At 32.8% G+C, this 19,453-nt stretch overlaps 1 protein-coding gene across 6 annotated transcripts in view; it reads left to right on the top strand.

The window, feature by feature from the left end:
- LOC148847804 (putative LRR receptor-like serine/threonine-protein kinase At1g53420) overlaps positions 1–18,619 on the top strand; it is a 50,114-nt gene extending 31,495 nt beyond the window's left edge. For 4 of the 6 annotated variants that reach the window (XM_088950730.1, XM_088950735.1, XM_088950734.1 and 1 more), the window contains 15 exons: positions 5,778–5,849; positions 5,933–6,010; positions 7,094–7,165; positions 7,267–7,326; positions 7,478–7,555; positions 7,646–7,681; positions 7,841–7,884; positions 11,561–11,928; positions 12,022–12,217; positions 13,135–13,275; positions 15,586–15,704; positions 15,831–16,041; positions 16,153–16,390; positions 17,692–17,842; positions 17,986–18,619. In XM_088950730.1, the coding sequence (XP_088806856.1) occupies positions 5,778–5,849; positions 5,933–6,010; positions 7,094–7,165; positions 7,267–7,326; positions 7,478–7,555; positions 7,646–7,681; positions 7,841–7,884; positions 11,561–11,928; positions 12,022–12,217; positions 13,135–13,275; positions 15,586–15,704; positions 15,831–16,041; positions 16,153–16,390; positions 17,692–17,842; positions 17,986–18,381 (2,260 nt within the window). In that variant the 3' untranslated portion in view covers positions 18,382–18,619. The remainder of the gene's footprint in view (positions 1–5,777; positions 5,850–5,932; positions 6,011–7,093; positions 7,166–7,266; positions 7,327–7,477; positions 7,556–7,645; positions 7,682–7,840; positions 7,885–11,560; positions 11,929–12,021; positions 12,218–13,134; positions 13,276–15,585; positions 15,705–15,830; positions 16,042–16,152; positions 16,391–17,691; positions 17,843–17,985) is intronic. The other 2 variants (XM_088950732.1, XM_088950731.1) reach the window with 2 other exon arrangements.
- The last annotated feature ends 834 nt before the right edge of the window (positions 18,620–19,453 follow it).

Here is a 19,453-nt window from a genome sequence, read left to right on the forward strand (position 1 = left end):
GCCTTGCTAACAAGGCAATTTGTCCAATCATTAAAAGGAGCAGCCTTCACTTGGTACACTCAATTAGCGTTAGGATCAATTATTACTTGGGATGACATGCAACATGCCCTTTTGGCACAATTTGTTAGTTCCTAAAGAAAGTTTTCAATAACAGACTTGGTTGAAACTATACAAAGACCAAATGAAAATGTCAATGAATTCATCATATGTTGGAGGAATATGAACATTCAATGTGTTGAACAGTTGAAGGAAACCTCAAATGTACAAATGTGTGCCAACAACCCCTTTTGACACAATCATTGACGCATTAGTATCCTAGGCTTGCAATGTTGAAAGGCAAATTGCTAGACATAAGTTTGTAGCAAGAAAGTGTTTTCATCTAGGTGGTGGTAAGAAATTAAATCATTTTGAGTCAAGTGGGACAATCTATGTTGTCACAATTAAATAATAGAATTTAAAAATAGATAAAATACAAAAAAATATAGAAATTAACAAATGGGAAAATTTTCAACATTATATTTTTGAAATATTAAACAAGAATAAGTATGATAAATAAGAAATGATTTTATTAATGATGAAAATGGAATGTAAAATTTAAAACTAATTGGAAATAAAACTATTTTCCTATTTTCACTCATTAAATCTCATATCTAAGGTATATTCTCTCATTAAATTCTATATTTAAGATATATTTTTCTCATCATTAAATTCTATTAATTAAATCCATAACATTAATTTTAATAATATAAAAATAAATATTAAAAAAAAAGAATTTAAAAACAAAACCATTTTCTTCCCTCCCAGTGGTGGGTAAGCAATTTTACCATATGGGGTCAAATAGGTTAATATATATTATCATAATTAAATAATAAAATAAATTAAATATATAATACAAATAAAAATAAAAAGAATTGGGCATATCTCTAATATTGCATATTCAATATGCTAAACAAAGATGGAAAAAAGTCTATAGGCAAAGGAGAGGCAATGGCCACCTTTGTGAATGTTAAGAAGAAGGATTCAAGTAAAGGGAAATATATATCTAAACCTTTAACTCTTCAAGAAAGGAGGGAAAAGAAACACTCATTTGACAATGAGGATGTAGAAGGGAATTTTGAAGACCTTATGGCAGCAAAAGTTATTAAATTGCTAGAACCAAAACGATTAGGTGATGTTAGTAAGACAAAAGATCCAAAATATTGTCCTTACCATAGAATGGTCAGTCATCCCTTAAAAGAGTGTTTGTCTTTAAAGATATCATTCAAGCAATGATAGATAAAGGGGAAATTGAAATAGCAGAATCTCCTACAAAAGAAACTATTGCAGCTGCAAACAATATATCCCTTGTAGAAGAAGAAAATCCAAATAGTCCCTCATTTTATGAATTGACGAAGGAGCCAAGCATTTTGTGTTATGATTTCTCCACATCAAAAGAGGAAGAAAGTTGGTAGACAGTGATCAACAAAAATCCAAGAGGGATAATTAAACCCCTAGAAATAAAAATCTCTCCATCTCTGGGTATTAAGTTTAGGGGTCAAAAAAATTCCAAGAAGAATAAAAGAAGAAGAAGAGCCAAGAAGAAATCTCTAATGGTTTCGGAGAATGAATATGAGCAGCCCTTGAGATTCCTTATTACTCTAAAAGAGTATATGACAAAAGAAATACTCAATGAAGGCTTAGGCAAAGTGGACATAACCCCAATAGTGCCATGCTATATGGTATCTTGCAAAGAAGAAGAAATGCATGCGGCTGAAAATGAGGTGGACCAATTCACCCTACAATACAGCCGATGTCGTGTACCTCCACAAAAATCATTTTCAAACAAGAAGGCAGATGAAGATGACAATGATCCAAAAGAGCAAGCAGAAATTGAAGAGGAAGGATCCAAAGAGAATGAATAGGAATTAAAAGTACATGGACAAAGTAAGGCAAGAGACCCTAAAACATATATACCAATAAGAGTTCAGCCTCATATTCAAAAGGCAATGCGGGAAGCTCGACTACTTATTAAGTATGATATTTTAGCTCACTTAAAGCATTGTTAAGTGTTTATGATTCCCTTCAGTTTTCCTTGGAGCTGAGAAAAGCATTAATTCAAGCATTACTAAATCCTGAACACTTCAATATCCCTTTAAACTTTATCTACTCTCAATCCTTCTCTCTCTCTCTGTAGAGTTCTGCTAGAACTCTATATCTTATCTCAAATCTTTTGCTTTCTTTGATTGGTTGTATTCTATCTGGTGGATTCTATCCACCACAAAAAAGATTTACACATGGGACTCACTACCCTGTTTGGTGGATTTTATCCACCTCAAAGAACAGAATTCTGAGTGGGTTTCTCAATGTGTTATAACATATTAAAAATAAAGACTAGTACTTGGGACCCACTATTCTATTTGGTGGATTTTATCCACCTCAAAAGAATAAAACTCTTAGTGGAATGCCTAGTATTACAACAAATTAAAACAAAAAAGAAAATAGAGGTTCATATTTGGGACCCACTGTTATTAATGAGCTGCCATGTGTTTCAGAAAGTATATTGATACTTGTAAACAAAAAAGAAATCAATTTTGCGAACCGACTCACATTTGGTGGGTCTCATCTACCACAAACGAATATCATTAGTTGAGCATCCACTGTCATAATAGTGGGACCATTATGCTAATTTGGTAGTGAGACCCACTATTCTCAATGGACCCCCACCAAACCAGGTTATTTAAAACCTGTTATGACAATGGGTATGGCCCACTAGAGCATTGAATTCTTGATATTAAACTCCCCTTTTATAGTGGGTGGGACCCACCCAATCAAAATAATCAAACTTGTTGTAACAGTGGATGGTCCATTGTTGTTAAGCCTGCAAACGTAGGCTTAACAGCAGCGAGCTCCGCTTGAAAAGCGAAGCGAGCATATCAGAGAAAGCCGTTGCGCGCTAGTAGCAGCATGATGAAAAACTACTGCGCGCGCTAGCGCGCTAGATCGAGCGGCTCCAGCAAACGGAGGCTCCCAAGCCGGATAGCAAGAAAACGGCTGCGCTACCGCGCAACGGCTTAAGCGCTAGCGCGGCTAGCAGCAAGATGAAAAACGGATGCACGCGCTAGCCATTTGGTGTTTTAAACTTGAATATTTTAAAAATGGGCATGACCCATTTTGATATTTTAAACTTGAATATTTTGACAGTAGACTTGAGATCTATTATGTTGATTTGATAGTGGACATGACCCATTTTGACATTTTTTGACTTGAATATTTTAATAATGGCCACTACTAAACTGATTTGATTGTGGGCATAACCTAATATTTAAAAAAAAAACATTGGGTCTTATTGATAAGTGGGACTATTATGCTAATTTGATAATGGGACCCACTATGCTGAATGGGCTCCCACCAAATCTGATTATTTAAAACCCGCTTTGATAGTGGGTATGGCCCACTAGAGCATTAAATTCTTCTTTTTAAATTTCTCTTTTTATAGTGGGTGGGACCCACACAACCTGAACAATGTAACTTTTTTGTAAAAATGGATGGTCCATTGTTTACCTTCTTTTGAGGTGGATGAGATCCCGGAGTGTGACAGTGGGTCCCCAATTTTTAATTTCTGATAATTAGATCTTATGGGTGGGACCCATCAAACCAGAATCATGTGCACCTGTCATAATAGTGGATGCTCCATTGATGGTATTCTTTCGAGGTGGATGAGACCCACGGAATGTGAGTAGGTTCCAAATATTGACTTTTTTTGTTTTGTTTTACAGGTATCAATAAACTTGTTGAAACACTGGGCAGCTCATTAATAATAGTGGGTCCCAAATATTAACCTCTGTTTTCTTCTTTTTTTTTTAATTTGTTGTAATACTAGGCAGTCCACTGAGAGTTCAGTTCTTTTGAGGTGGATAAAATCCACCGAATTGAACAGTGGGTCCCAAATACTAGTCTTTATTTTTAGTCGATTGTAACACACTAAGAAGTCCACTGAGAATTCTGTTTTTTTATCTGTTTTAACAGTGGATAGAATACAATCAATCAAAGAAAGCAAAAGATTTGAGATAATATTTAGAACTCTACGGAGAGAGAGTAGATAAAACTTAAAGGGATAGAAGATAAGAGATCAAAAGGAAAAAGAAAATCTTTTACCTGTGTATTTACCCTCTCTAATCAGTAAAATTGCAGGTTCGTTCTTCTATTTTCTCTTTTCTCTCTTTCTCTCCTTTCTTTCTCTATCTACCGCCCCTTTTTTGATCTGCTCTCCCCCTCTTATAGAGGATGTAGTTATGGGTAGGGAAGTTAGAGCAACCTCCCCACTCTTCATACGTGGGGTGGTTGCTTAACTCCCCACATAACCAGAATAATTTAGAACTTAAATTAATGTGAAGTGGGCCAAATGTCAAATCTGACCCTCTCAAGACTTATATATATTTTATATATATATATATATATATATATTTAACTCGATCAACTTCATTCCTTAATTGTTCAGGATTTAGTAATGCTTTCAGATCTTTTTTGGAGTTATTATTATTATTTTTTTTTGCTCTTCAGACTTCAGATTCAGATTTATTGAATGCCACTTCAGAGATTTTTTGCTTTTCACAAATAGAAGTCTTACACCACAAAATGGTGGTTAGCCTTGGCCAACTCCTTCTGGAACTCAGAAATATTTTCTGTTACATTATTTGGCCCCAAAACATGTATCCCTCATTGCCCATTGTTTTTCCAACCCATCTGGGCAGGCCGTTTGCAGCCCGTGGGGTCCAACTTACAATTGCTCCCACGTCCTTACATATTTGAGAATAAGTTCAGCACAAAAGGATGTACTATGAAGTAGAGTCAAAGGCACCCTGTGTACTATGAAGTAAGTTGGCAAAGTGCAATCATAGCTGTAAAATAAAGCCAAAAATAGCAAAGAAAAAGAAGTAGACGGGTGCTGTAGCAAGTTTAGAGCAGTCCTGTAAGAGAGAAGAAAGGAAGAAAGAAGAGAGAAGAGGGTTTAGAAGAACTGACTGTGGGGTCTAATGAGTCCCTCACATTTATAGTTTTGAAATAACAGAATGAAATTACACCAAGGCCCCTTATGAAGCGGCTGCGGCTAGAACTTAAAAGGGTCATGTGACAATACGCAAGCTGCTCAAACGAGCTCCGTATAGCCAATATTTTGAACATAATACTTCATTTAAAATCGGAGTGGAATGATAGAACAAGATTCATGTAGCCGACCCCATATGGTTGGACAAGTTTTAATTGAGTTTAGTGTATCATGATGACACACTGGTCTATACTGTTTATGCACTTCCATGTTTTGATAGTAAATAGAACATTCATTTTATATCATAACCATTTAAAGAATCTCTCTCTTTCCATCCATCAAAAAAAAAAAAAAACATCTCTCTCCAGGGATAATACTTCCTCTCTAAAGTTGAAGGCGGATTTAAGAAAGTTGGGGATGATTAATATCTATACCCAACCTGAGAGGGAGTATTGATATATTAGTTAAAAGCTCATATTTATTTATTTTTACTGCTGATATATGTTTCTATTTAAACCTTTTCATGTTTCTGTTTTTTCTTTTTTATATATGGGCAGCCAGGGATATTATTGGCAATATACACATGTTTATTCTTTATTATAAATAGACATGAGGGGTCGTAGATGATCTTTTTTCTTCTGATCCATTCTTCCTTAGTTTCTCTGTTCTTTTTCTCTTCCCTCTACCTATTCTCTTCGCCTCTTGATTATCTATATCATTTTTCTGTTTTTATAATTCAAGTATTCTCATGCAGAAGGATCAGTGACTTAAATGGAACAGAAGGGAATTTTCCGCTACTAAATAACATGAAAATGATGAAGACATTGTAAGTTGGATGGTTATAAATGTTAATTTATTGAAGTATGCCTATCTACTAGTTAAGTGAGTTTTTTTTTTTTTTTTTTGTAGGATATTAAGGAGTTGCAACCTTATTGGAGAATTTCCTTCAAGCCTAGGAAATGAAAACTTCAAAGATCTAATAATTTTGTAAGTCTAGATTTTTATCTTCCTATGGGAATTTGTTAGTTCAAAAGAAACTACTTAACCATATACTATTCTTCATGTTTAAAATGTCCCTAAATTTCCTAATATTTCCACGACATATTTCCATTTCCATGGGTAGCGGCACAAAAGTTTACTGTAACCGACATATTCCCAGTGAACACCATCAGCACTATGTGGAGTGCAAGAGATGGTTTCCACAACATATTTCCATTTCCATGGGTGGCAACATGAAATTTTACTGGAATTGAAATATTCCCTAGTGAACACTACCAGCACTATGTGGAGTACAAGAGATAGTATTATAACATAAGTTGGTGATGATATTGTAGCAGTGTTATTGCCCACCTAACTTGATTACCACCTGAAGACAGATTGATATTCAATTCAAACCTAAAGTTAAATGTTAGTTTTTATTTGTGTAATAAGTAATTTGGTTGATTTATTAGAACCATTTGCATTTTCTATGATTTCAAAATTTTCTTGAACTCATTCTATCATGTAGTTTTGAATCTTAAGGTTTATAAGATAACTTCACAACATATTCTTTTGTCTTTAACCTTTCTTTCTTAGCTTTGTTTAATGATTTAGAACAAGATAATAATTTAAAAAGGTGTTCTTATGCTTCTTTTATTATTTCATGAAATATCATTCTATATTTTTGCATATTTTATAATGTTTCCACCATGTCTATAAGTTTTACTATATTTCCATACGACATTTCCTACATGCTTCCCATATTTTACAATGTTTCTACCATGTCTATGATTTTCACATATTTCCATACAATATTTCTGACATGCTTCCTATATTTGGATGATTGACATTTCCACCAGCATCGGCATTTTAAACCTTGCTATTCTTCAGGGGCTCTTTTTATCAAAAAAGAACTAAAAGCAAAAGAAATTTCGTCAAAGGGTCAATCTTTTGGTATTGAATACTTGAAAATTATTATGCTGTGGTATTTTAATCATAACCTCTAACCATTGATGAAAACATTTAGTGGGGGTAAAAAATTCTATGGGCCAATCTTTCTCTTGTTATGTTTAGTTCCATCTTTACCTGCAGAGACCTCAGCTTTAACAAGTTTACAGGACAAATTCCAAGCAGCTTTTATAAGAGATCAAAGATACAATACATGTAGGTAACCAAAATTCACCTGTGTTAATCTTGTATCGAGTTCTTTGGATTCTTGCATGAACAACTTTTCAACGACTCAATATTGATGTGGATCTTGTCAGATTTTTAACTGGAAACTTGCTAAATGGTTCCGTGCCTACTCAAATTAGAGGAAATTCCACGTAAGTTTTTCGTTGTTTCAGTTATACTTGTTACCTATACAAAGTTCAGTTTTTGTACACCATGACACAAAATATATCTTATTCCATCCCTTGTCTATTTATATTTTTTGCCATCAAGAAAATGGTTGTTGATACAAACTTTAAATTACAGTGATCTTTCTTGCAACAACTTTTCATTGAAAAGCTCAGGCAATCCTAGTTGTCAGCAAGACGGAGTCGATGGAAAACTGTAAGAGCACCTACGGAATTTCATTTTTTTCCTCATTTTTGTGTAGACATATTTTTCTTGACCATAACTTTTTGTTTATTTTTTTTCCAGAAACTTGTTTGGTAGCTATTCTCTGGGAAATAATTTGTATGTTTTCTACTTTGATTTCTCTAATATTGCATGTTTTCCTTTAGATTTAGTAAAAAATACTCGTGGAACACCTCTTTATTTAATTGTTTCTTATCTAAAAGGAATTCAATTGTAAATTGATGATTAATTTCAACTTGCTCTTGAATATTGGTATAGAAATAGAGATGGTACATGCATGCAAGGCCTAAGATGTTCACGATGTAAGTATGCTATTCTGGTAGACTGCTGTTGCTTTGCTTGTTCTTCTTAGTTTACATATTTATGCTGTTTGGTTAGTTGCACTTAAGATTCAACAATTCATGATCGTTTCTAATGAAATGTTGCATTTACAACATAATAAACCCATAATTTGAGATGAAACATGAAAGAATTTACTTAAAAAACATCAGATAGGGAAGGGTCTTTTTGTTAGAAAAAATGAGGGGACAAGTGCTATATAAACCTTAAGAAGATTATCAAACCCAACCATAAACATTATAAAAGCTCCAATCGGCATGAGTGAACTTTTGTTCATTATATTTCTCTTTCGTAAATGATGCACATTTTGTTTTTAATATCATGGCTATGAACCGGCCACTTATGCATATTTGGTTGTTAGTAATGTTTTTTTGGTACTTTTGATGTTGATAATGTTAGATTTAGTTAGAATTAGACATATGCAATGAATTATGTTCTTGTGAGGTTATATAATTCCTATTTCAAACAGCTTCTTTTGCTTCGACAATAAGCCTGTGTAAAGTTAATTGTCAGCACCTGATTTTCCCTAGGGCCTCTCATTGTTTCTTCTTTCTCATCAACTCAAACCTTAAAATGTACTGGTCTTATTGAACCAATCAGATCCATTGAACTTCATTCCTATCAAAAATGTCACCAAATATGTCCATCTGCACATAATGCAGAGCTGGCAGCTCTGATACCGGCTGATATAGAACCATGTACTCCAATACCAAATTGATGTAGGGTCAATTACGACTTGAGGGTGAGCCTATGGAGGTATTAGTTGGCTACAATAGGATATAGGGATGAATTTATGACTAAAGGGAAGGGTTAAGAGGGGTTAGAAAGGTTCTAGGTTAAATCTTTGAGAACTACAAATTCTTTGTAGTCAGTGGAAAAATAGAAATTTCAGAGATTAAGGGCCTGTTCGTTTGCTTTGACATCTGACATCTGAAAGTGTAATAATTACATTAAGAGGTATATTAGTATTGGTGAATTTTTCTTTCCTCTGAACTCTGAATGCAAAGATTGTTGTTCTGAATTCTGAAAATTGTCAAATGCCCATGTTAACCCCATATATGAGATTTTTTGTTTGTCAATGTAATTCAATAAAAAATAATATTATAATTTATTATAATGATTAATAAATAATTAATAAAAGTTAATAATTATTAATAAATATTTTTTGTTAAATAATAATTAATTATAATCATTATTATTATTTATTAATTATTAATTTATATAATAGTTAAAAATTAATTAATAATTAATATTTAATTAAAATTTAATTTATAAGTAATAATAATTACTATAAATTTTAATGAAATTTTAATAATTAATTGTAATAATTATTGTACTTATAACAATTATTATAGCAATAATAATATTTAATGTTTAATTCATAATTAATTTATTACTAATACTAATTCTTATAGTTATTAAATAATAATTAATTATATTAATTCTTTTTAACTAATAATTAATAATTAGTAATAATAAAAATTTTATAATGATTAATAATTAATTAATATTTGATTATCACGATTATAATAATTAGTTATTAATTATCATAATAATTATTTATTAAATAATAATAATAATTACTAATTCATAATTGTAAATTATTAAATAATACTAATTAATATAATATTTAATTATGATTAATGACTAATAATTAATAATTAATTAAGATTGAAGTCATAACTAATAATAATAATTAATTAATAATAATTATTTAAATATTAATTATTAATTTTGAATAATTAATTATTTGTAATAATTACTGTAATAATAATAAATATTTAATTTATTATTAATTTACTATTAATACTAATTATCGTAATAATTAGTTAAAAATTAATTAAGTAGTAATTATTCATAACTTTTAATTATAATTAATAATAATTATTATTATTATTATAAGGAGGGAGAAGTCTTTTGTGTTTTGGGGGTATCATTGGAAAACAAAAAAATATAAGACTCCTCTGTAAGAGATAAGGAATAAGAGGAAACGAACCGCCATTTTCGTCTTAAAGTTACAAGATTCCTCTTAAGAGGTAAGAGTTAAGAGGAAACAAACAGGCCCTAAGTATAGGGATGGAATATTTAACCAACTTTTTTTAGGTATGTTTAGAATGATTGATTCCATGGGTTGGTTTAATTTGAAGACATTTTTGAGTAAGTTTTCCACAAAAATATAAAAAATTCTATCATGAAAAGAATTTCCAAAATTTTGGAAACTGGGATTTTAAATGGAGTTTAAGGCTAAAATTTGGTAGGATGAAAGGTGATAAAAGATCTATGCTGTAATCCAAATATGCAAAATAACCAAAATATTATCTTCATATACAAAAATACATATAAGATTCAAAAAATCCACATCTAGCGTATTGTCTCGTGCATAATTCTCCCATGGTCTAAAAGAACTTAGCCTCAAGTTTTAAAAGAACTTTAATTTATCAAAAAAAAAAAAAGTTTTAAAGAACTTTAGAATAAAATGTTAGATTGTCTTTCTAGGCATAAATGAACTATATTCAATGTAACTCTTAATGTTGCTTCAAGAAGTTTGAAAATTGATTGGGCATCTCACTCAGATTGGAATATCTTTTGAGATCTGAGCACATTTGGTCCGACTAGACTGCAGTAATGAATTTAATAGGCTAAAAATGGTCTGATGTCAAATTTGGGCCCCACTCACGACCATATAAACATTCAATTGATGACTTGAACGCCTTAATAAAGAAAATTGGAGGCATAAATTGGCTTTAGGTAGGATCAATTTGAAAGTTCTAGTTTTAGGGTAATATTTTAACTTTTTTAAATCCTTTTGATTGGTCAACACAAAAATATTAAACCTGAATATATTCATGGGCTCTACATTTGGACTATGGGACCCTACATTTAGTGCTTACAAAATTAGATATAGTCTTATTATTTAGGCCCATGAATATATGATGTCCTATATTTGGGCTTGTGAATATATGGTGCATAATGAGTTATCTAATTTAGATGATGATAATTAATAATCATCTCATTATGCTTATTTTTTTGGTATTTTCAATGTTTTAGTTGAGAGCAATTCAATGGTGAGTGCTAATTCTTGAAACATGTGATAGGTCCAATTGTAGGGCATGATGCCCATCTACAACTCCTGTCTGCTGACTAAACAAACTTGAAGTTGTCAAAAACTATGAGTATGCATCATTAAAATTAGAACTTTGTTTACAATGGGTTTGTTACATGTTGGATGTTCACAAGATCAAGACTTCACTTGATTAGTTCTGTAGAAAAGATGGTTTGGACCAAATCATGATGAGATGTAGTCTGACCACCATCTTTCAAACACAATCACAAATATTTGCAAATCAAAATTTAGCTGGTTTTTGGTCCATTTGATCTGCATGTAGGGCCTTAATCATCGAAATGCTAGATGCATGGTATGTTTGGCATCCCAAGAGCATGTTATGGATCAGGTCTTCCCAGACCCAAGATATTTTTTTGATAGATAAAATATCATATTTCCATTAAATCAGAAAGAAATTACATAATCAGTCCCTTGGGAAGGTGCAAGATGCTGCCTCTCCAAACATATTGCCGTTTGTGATTATGTTATGTCAGCCAGACACTGATTCAGTGATTTGTTATTATTTTTTTTTCTAGATGAGAACAAACTCCATATAAATTGTGGTGGAGGAAAAGTAATTCTAGGAGATACCACATATGAATCCGATGATGAAAAAAGCAGTGCTGCCATTTTTTGGGAAAGTAAAAATGGCTGGGCATTGAGCAACACTGGTCGATTCCTAGATGGAAAAAATGCAGAGAAGTACCTAACCAGTGCATCAAAAATCCTAGATAATTATGAATTATACATGACGGCACGCCTTTCTCCCCTCTCTCTCACATATTATGGATACTGTTTGCAAAATGGAAGTTACACTGTGAAGCTCCACTTTGCAGAGATCATGTTTACAGATGATGAAACTTATAGTAGCCTTGGAAGACGCATATTTGATGTTTATATTCAGGTAATTGTTAGTAAATAACTAAGTAAATCATATTTGATAGATATATTTCAGTTGGTTACGTCAACCGGGTTTAATTTGATTAGTGTATGACAGGGAACACTGGTGTTGAAAGATTTCAATATAGCAAATGAGGCAGGTGGAGTTGGTAAGCCAATCATTACAAACTTCACTAAAACTTATGTGAAAGATGGCACTCTAGAAATCCGCTTTTATTGGGCTGGGAAAGGAACAACAGCAATCCCTTCTAAAGGAGTTTATGGCCCTTTGATATCCGCTATCTCTGTAGAGGGTAAAGTTGAATGTTTTTGCAGCGATTCTCTTCTGTTTGCAATATATTTTTGCAAAACAAATTGTATGCAGTAATGTTATGTTGGTAATTACTAATGGATGGTTCGATTTAAATTTCGTTAGTCAAATAATCTTTATGTTTTTCTACTCTCTAGTCCACTGGAAATATCAACTGAAATGACAATTCCTAATGTAATTGTCATAAATATTCTGTTGTTCTTTAAATGTGAAAGGAGAGGAAAGAAAGTAAAGGACATGGACTATTGAAAAGCTAAGTTGTTTTGAGGATGCACAAGCATGTTGAATTTAGTGTTTGGTTGGTTTCCTTATGGTTGGGATTCATGCATCAGATTCTGACACTCCATCAATTCTTGAAGGACACTTTTATGTGACATATTGCTTTTTTCTCATTGCTTATTCAGTATAAATGAACAACTAATATATGTAACGAATGCTATTTTTCCTATAAAATATTGTCAAGTAACAGAGATTCTTGAAGGACACTTTTATGTGACATCTTGCTTTTTCTCATTGCTTATTCAGTATAAGTGAACAACTAATATATGTAACGAATGCTATTTTTCCTATAAAATATTGTCAAGTAACAGAGATAATCTTTTGGACCTTTTTCTATAGGTTTATAATGTTAGAATTAAAAAAAAAAATGGATTATTTTATAGCTTATACTTTTACTATATATGTCAACGAATCCTTGTTTCTTTATCTTGCCAAGTCAGACTCACTGAACATGTGTTGGGTTCTGATTCTCATATCCATTTCCATGTAAAACTTGTTTTCAATAAACCAAGGAGTTAAAAGTCCTTTTAATCACTTTGACATTATTCTAGTCACTCAGTTGTTATGTAACCATACATCTTTCAACCACCACCTAGTGTTTGATATGCTTTATTCTTGCAGATTTCATACCTCTAGGTGGAAAGAAGCTGTCAGCAGGTTCTGTAGCTGGAATTGTGGTTTCAGTGGTAGTCCTCATCTCCATGGTATTAGGCTTCCTCTGGTGGAAAGGGAATCAAGTCCGCAAAAGCAGAATGTACCAAGGTAGCAGCCAACTAATTATATAAATCCTTGCAAAAATTAGGGGTTCCAATAGGTAGGTCCAGGCTGGCCCAAGTGTATGAAGACTTTTATATGTGCATTGTTTCTGAGTCTTGTAGGTCCAGGTCCAAGAGTTACAGAGGTAGTTCTAGATAACCGAGGTTTAAAATGTTGTTTCTTACTTTCTTATGGAAAATTTGACACTTGTTTGTCAAAAATATTAGAAATTTCCTGTAGTTTTAAATTTTATATTGTAAACCATCAATTTATGAAAGTATCTACTAATATTTTTTTTTGAAATTATAAAGAAATATACTGTTTGAAGTATTTGTATCATTATAAAATCATAAAAAAATGCTCCTAAAATGATTTGACCCTTTCAAAATGGCCTCTTCCTCCACTAAAATAAATTTAAGGGTTTAAAAAATTGCTGTATAGTGCCACTGTTAATATTTTTGTTATAAATATTACTTTATTATATTCTGTTAATATGAAAAGTTATGATTCACATACAACTATTCTTATGCTATTGTACTATTTATTCTGTTTTAAGAAGAAAAAAATTAGTGCATCTAAAGGTAACAGAAACATATTAAAACAAATTATTTGGTGGGTATCTATGTATATGCAAATTGTAAAACTTACATTGTTTTAATTAACAAAATAAATGTTGTTGAGAAGAGTATAGAATGTTTTGACACATTGCAGAATATGTTGAGATTTATTCTAGTAATATTTCGTTTTTGTACCTATACAAATGGAAGTATTGGGTATTTAGAAATTGAGATTTTAGGAAATAAATAGACATTGATCCACCAAATAATCAACAATAATTGGGTATTTAGAAATTTACATTTCTTATAAGAAATACTAAAATCAAAACTTTATTACATACATAGGGTTGAAATTAGAAATAGAAAAAAGTGGATTTACTTGTGTTGGGAGCATATTATGCACTTTATGCAAAGTTAATAATGTGGCTGAGATCCAATGTCTGGTAATTGATCGAATCTAGCTGTTGATTTTAGGGTTTTATATTATATTTAATATTGGAGAAATAATTAAAGATATGCCACATATTGCCCAAATATTATTTTTCTTAAACCTAAAGGAAATAAATGAATAAAGAGAAATGTCTTTTATATTTTCTTTCCTAATAAAGAGAAAGAGACAGGAAGGAAAGAGAGAAGTTCCTTTTTCCTGATGAAGTACAAATAAGATGGGAATTAGACAAAAAGATAAGAGATAAAATCCTAGGAGAGATCTGGTTACCCAGGTTATACTTGCTCTGATATATTCCACAAAAGGCTATAAAAAGGCATTCAGACAGCAGGAAAAAATATTGAACACCACCCTCCCCTATTGATATCATTACAAAACTTTTTCTTTATGTCAAGATTTTGTCATGCTTCATCTCTATTACTTCTTTTACTTCAAGCTAGGTCTGATTGTTTTTGTTAGGATTTAAGTGTTTCTTGAACTCTTTATGGAGCCATGTTTAATTGCTAATAATTTTTCTGGTATGTTGATTTTCTTGAATTAGTATTATCATTGTAGTTGTACTTTCTCTACATCAGTATAGAGAAAGTAATATCAATCAGCTATGACTAGTTATATGGGCTTTTCCCCCTAGATCATCCAATCTATAATTTTCTTGATGCCCAAAGTTGTTAACTCATAAACAACTTGTTTCCGTTCTAAATGGAAACATTCATATTCTCATGTATTTATTGGATACCCATCAACCAGATCCATACATGGATTTGGTTCCTAAGGGGGCTTAAATTTGTAAATCCAAATTGGACCAAACTATACAATGTTCGTGAGCCCAGCCCCTACTACTAGATGTGAATAATCTATATAATTGGGTACTCACTAAAAAAAAGAGTCAAGAGAATAAAATTAATATTTTAATGAGAAAAACAAACAAAATGAAAACAGGATCATTGTTGGTCCAATAACTTCTTAATAATGAAAAGTAACTACTGTAAGAAATAATGAACTTCAAATTTTCCTTTATCCTTACTGAAATGTCATATCCTTTTTAAATATTCTTTATTTCTTTTTGTCTTCCAGGTGCGTGTGTTTATTACCTTATATAAATTTTACAAATTCCATCAATGGAAAAAATTCATTCTCAATATTTATTTTCCATTCTTTGTTCGTATTCTCTTTTCATTCATGTCTTCAGAATTAGACCTTGTGATTGAGGAACAGAACACCTTATACTGATCAAGTAGAATGCAAATTAAGTATTGCTAAGAAATTTATGACTTTTTAAGATAGAATTATTATTACCTGGTCTCCTAACAGATTTAAGAATTCTAGACCTACATACTGGATCCTTCACCCTAAGGCAAATTAAAGCTGCTACAAACAATTTTGATGCTGCAAACAAGATAGGAGAAGGTGGTTTTGGGTCTGTTTACAAGGTATAAGAACCTACTTCCACAGTCTATTTTGGTAGAAATGCATGAATCTATTTCCTTTAAATGCTAGTACAAAAAAAAAAAAAAAAAAAAAACTATTGCATTGTTGGCTTTATCATTAAAATGCAGGGTCTTCTATCAGATGGTACCATTATAGCAGTTAAGCAGCTTTCTTCCAAATCAAAGCAAGGAAATCGTGAATTTGTGAATGAAATAGGCATGATTTCTGCTTTACAACACCCTCATCTTGTAAAGCTTTATGGATGTTGTATTGAAGATAATCAATTGTTGCTAGTATATGAGTTCATGGAAAATAACAGTCTTGCACATGCTTTGTTTGGTAAGATCAGCATTACTCGTTATGATAATCAGATTTTTGTGTTGGGAAAAGAGGCAGATACACTTCATAATGGATGGTTTTTCTAATTTGTGCTGATTTGATGATTTAAAGGTCCAGAAGAATGTCAACTAAGATTAGATTGGTCAACTAGGCAGAAGATTTGTGTTGGGATAGCAAGAGGCCTTACTTATCTCCATGAAGAATCAAGATTGAAGATTGTTCACAGAGACATCAAGGCAACTAATGTACTTCTTGACAAGGATCTTAATCCCAAAATATCTGATTTTGGGTTGGCTAAACTTGATGAAGAGGACAACACACACATAAGCACAAGAATTGCTGGCACTTTGTGAGTGACCTTGCTCCACATTTTTTGTTCGTAGTAATAAATTTTATTTTTTATGAAGAGAAAAGGAGCACACTGTAGTCTTCTAGTATGTCTTAGTGAAGAAAAAGGGAGAGGCCATAAACATAGATAAACTCTTCTTCAAAACATACTTTTTTTTTGAGAAAAGTTTAAGGCATTGTATTATAAAATCAGAAAAATATAAAAGACATTACAACACACACAGCCAAGAGTACATTCATAAACAAAAGAATGACTGTATGGGGTGTTTCTATATAATCTTTGAGCTGCCACCCAAGAGTACATTCTTCTCTGAAGAGATTTCAGCATGCCCTCTTATTTTCTTTCCTTTCAAAATTCTTCCATTTCTTTCCTCCCCGATGGTCCATATCAACGCTAAAAGAATGATTCCCCAAACCAGTTTCCCTTTCTTACTCAAACCAGATATGTCATATGTGCCAGCTTCTAACAGCATCCTCCATTGTTTCAGGGGAACATCACTGTACCCCAAAGATGTCAAACAGCCAAGCCCACAGACATTTGATAACAGGACAATGCAAAATCATGACTTACTTTCTGTCTCATCATACAGAAATTACAGTTTATATTATCTACATTTATCTACATGGAAACCTCTCTTTGACAAGTTTTCAGCTGTCAAGCACTTGTTAAGGACAGCGGATTAAAACTAGAAGGCAACCTTTGTGATCAAGAACATTTCCATCCTTACTCTATCTCCAAGGTCTTCTGTCATTTGCATGCATGCTTGGGTTAATAGTGTAACTTTTGCAGTGAGTCCAAAACTTGGGGAACGCCCTAATCATTTAGATCTCTCCTGAAAAGAGGGTTCCGAACTGCACTACCCCCATTCTGAATTTGAACCGCAGCCACCATGGTCTCCTTACTTTGAGCTATTTGGAAGAGAGAGGGTAGAACTTCTGAAAAGTAGAATCACCACACCAGAGATCAAGCCAAAATGTGACCCTAGAACCAAAACTTCAAAACATACTTTGTTAACCTTCTAGAAATCTAACCCAATCAGTGAACTTTAGTTTACCAAAACTGTCTTTTGGTAAGCTACCAAAATTGTCTTTGTTAATCTTTAAGTTTTGACTTTCAAAAGCATCTATCTACCTGTTCCAGAAACCAAAGTTACTGGTTAAATTTTAATAGTTACAATTGGGAAAAATTATTAGAATCATACACTTTGAGAAAAATATTTAAGCTTTCTTGTACAAGCTATAGATTTATAATTGGTATTTCTAATAAAGTGAAAAATATAATGTGCTAATCTTTGTTTTCAGTGGATACATGGCACCGGAGTATGCAATGAAAGGTTACCTGACCGATAAAGCAGATGTCTATAGTTTTGGAGTTGTTGCTTTGGAAATTGTCAGTGGAAGAAGCAACACCAGTTTCAGGCTGAAGGAGGAATGTGTTGATCTTCTTGATTGGGTAACTTAGATGTCTTTCTTATCTTGTATGCTATTATTTAGCAATTTGATGGAGATTACTTCAAAACTATTACATTATTTAGCTTGAATTAGAAATAAGAATGCTTTACCAGATTTTTCTTTATTTTTTGTTTACATTTTTAGGCCCTCATTCTGAAAGAGAGAGGAAATTTGATGGACTTAGTGGATCCAAGGTTGGGATCCGATTTTGACAAGGGTGAGGTCATGAGGATGATTAATGTGGCTCTACTATGCACTAATTCATCTCCTGCACTTAGACCTGCTATGTCTGCAGTTGTGAGCATGCTTGAAGGCGGAGCTATCATTCAAGAGTTTGTTTCACAACCAAGCTATGATGAGTCAAGGTATAAGGCCATCCAAAATCATTTTCAACAGAACCAAGGTAAGAATACGAGTGCAGGACAGATCCAGAGTATGTCAATTGAAGGGCCATGGACTTCATCTTCCACATCTACATCTGCTGCTGATGTATACCCACCAATCAGTCTCGGTTCCAAATATTGGAGCAACAGAGGGTAGAGAAACTTGCAAAATCTCGATTGGTTTCCCATGTTCACTAGACTGTTGGACATGCCCATTTTGGTACATATATTCTTTTTATTCCCCTGTATTGAGAATTAGAATTTTTGAGATTTTGTGGGGAAGAACTTTGTGAAGAAAAATCTACCAACTTGTAGGATGAATTGCTAAGTGTGCACACGTATTTACCATAGAGGTTGTTAGCTTCATTACATGAATCAAAGTTTTGTTTTATAAATGTTGGGTGGCGATTTTAATGAAACCCACCGATGCACCCATAAAAAGTTGGGACTATTATTCCAAAAGATTGATTGTTTACTTGTTAGTTTTCTCGGACTCCATCCTCCTATTTTGACTTTGTTTTATTGTTTAGGAGGAGGTTGGATATTGCTAGTTCTGATAAACAGGACTTCACAAAGCACCGCAATGGTTCAAATATACCCATAACCTGCCTGTATCGAGCCCGGATCTGTTGCCAACAAAAGTACATGGCATCCAGTGCACATTGGGAACATCTCCTGTACTTGTATGTTACGTTCATGGGAAGATGTTCTCAATGTGCAGCTGGATGCCGTTGACATGCTTTTTGCTGACAGCAGATTCCTTGTGCCCGTCTCCGAAGAGAACTGTATGACAGTATGTGGGAGAAAAAAGATGAAGGGTATGGACACAAACCCGGTGGCCCGTGGCCAATAATTGTCTAGTTTAAGGGGTATGTTGGCATACCTTCCATTTAGAGGCCATGGGATTCAAACCAGTGGAAAAAGAGGCTTTCTGCAGTGTATATGCCAGAGGGCTCCACCTGAATCCTTGAAACCCTAACCCCGCTAATCTGCTAACCATAGCCCTAGCGTATATCGTCTTTCTCCTTGCTTTCAGTGGTGGCCAAAATCCAACATTAAACACAGAGGACACATCCTTTTACTAAGTTTAAAATATTGATATGATAAACCCAAATGTGATTTCTTGTATCAGCAAAAATTTCTCCCTGGAAACAAGGATCAAAATATCCATAGGCCCAACACTAAAATTGGGTATTGGTGCGTAAGACCGATACTCTTGTTTTTTTATC

This window comes from Nelumbo lutea, chromosome 6 (assembly GCF_056320005.1).
Source record: "Nelumbo lutea isolate HS-2025 chromosome 6, American lotus-T2T, whole genome shotgun sequence".
NCBI lineage: Eukaryota > Viridiplantae > Streptophyta > Magnoliopsida > Proteales > Nelumbonaceae > Nelumbo > Nelumbo lutea.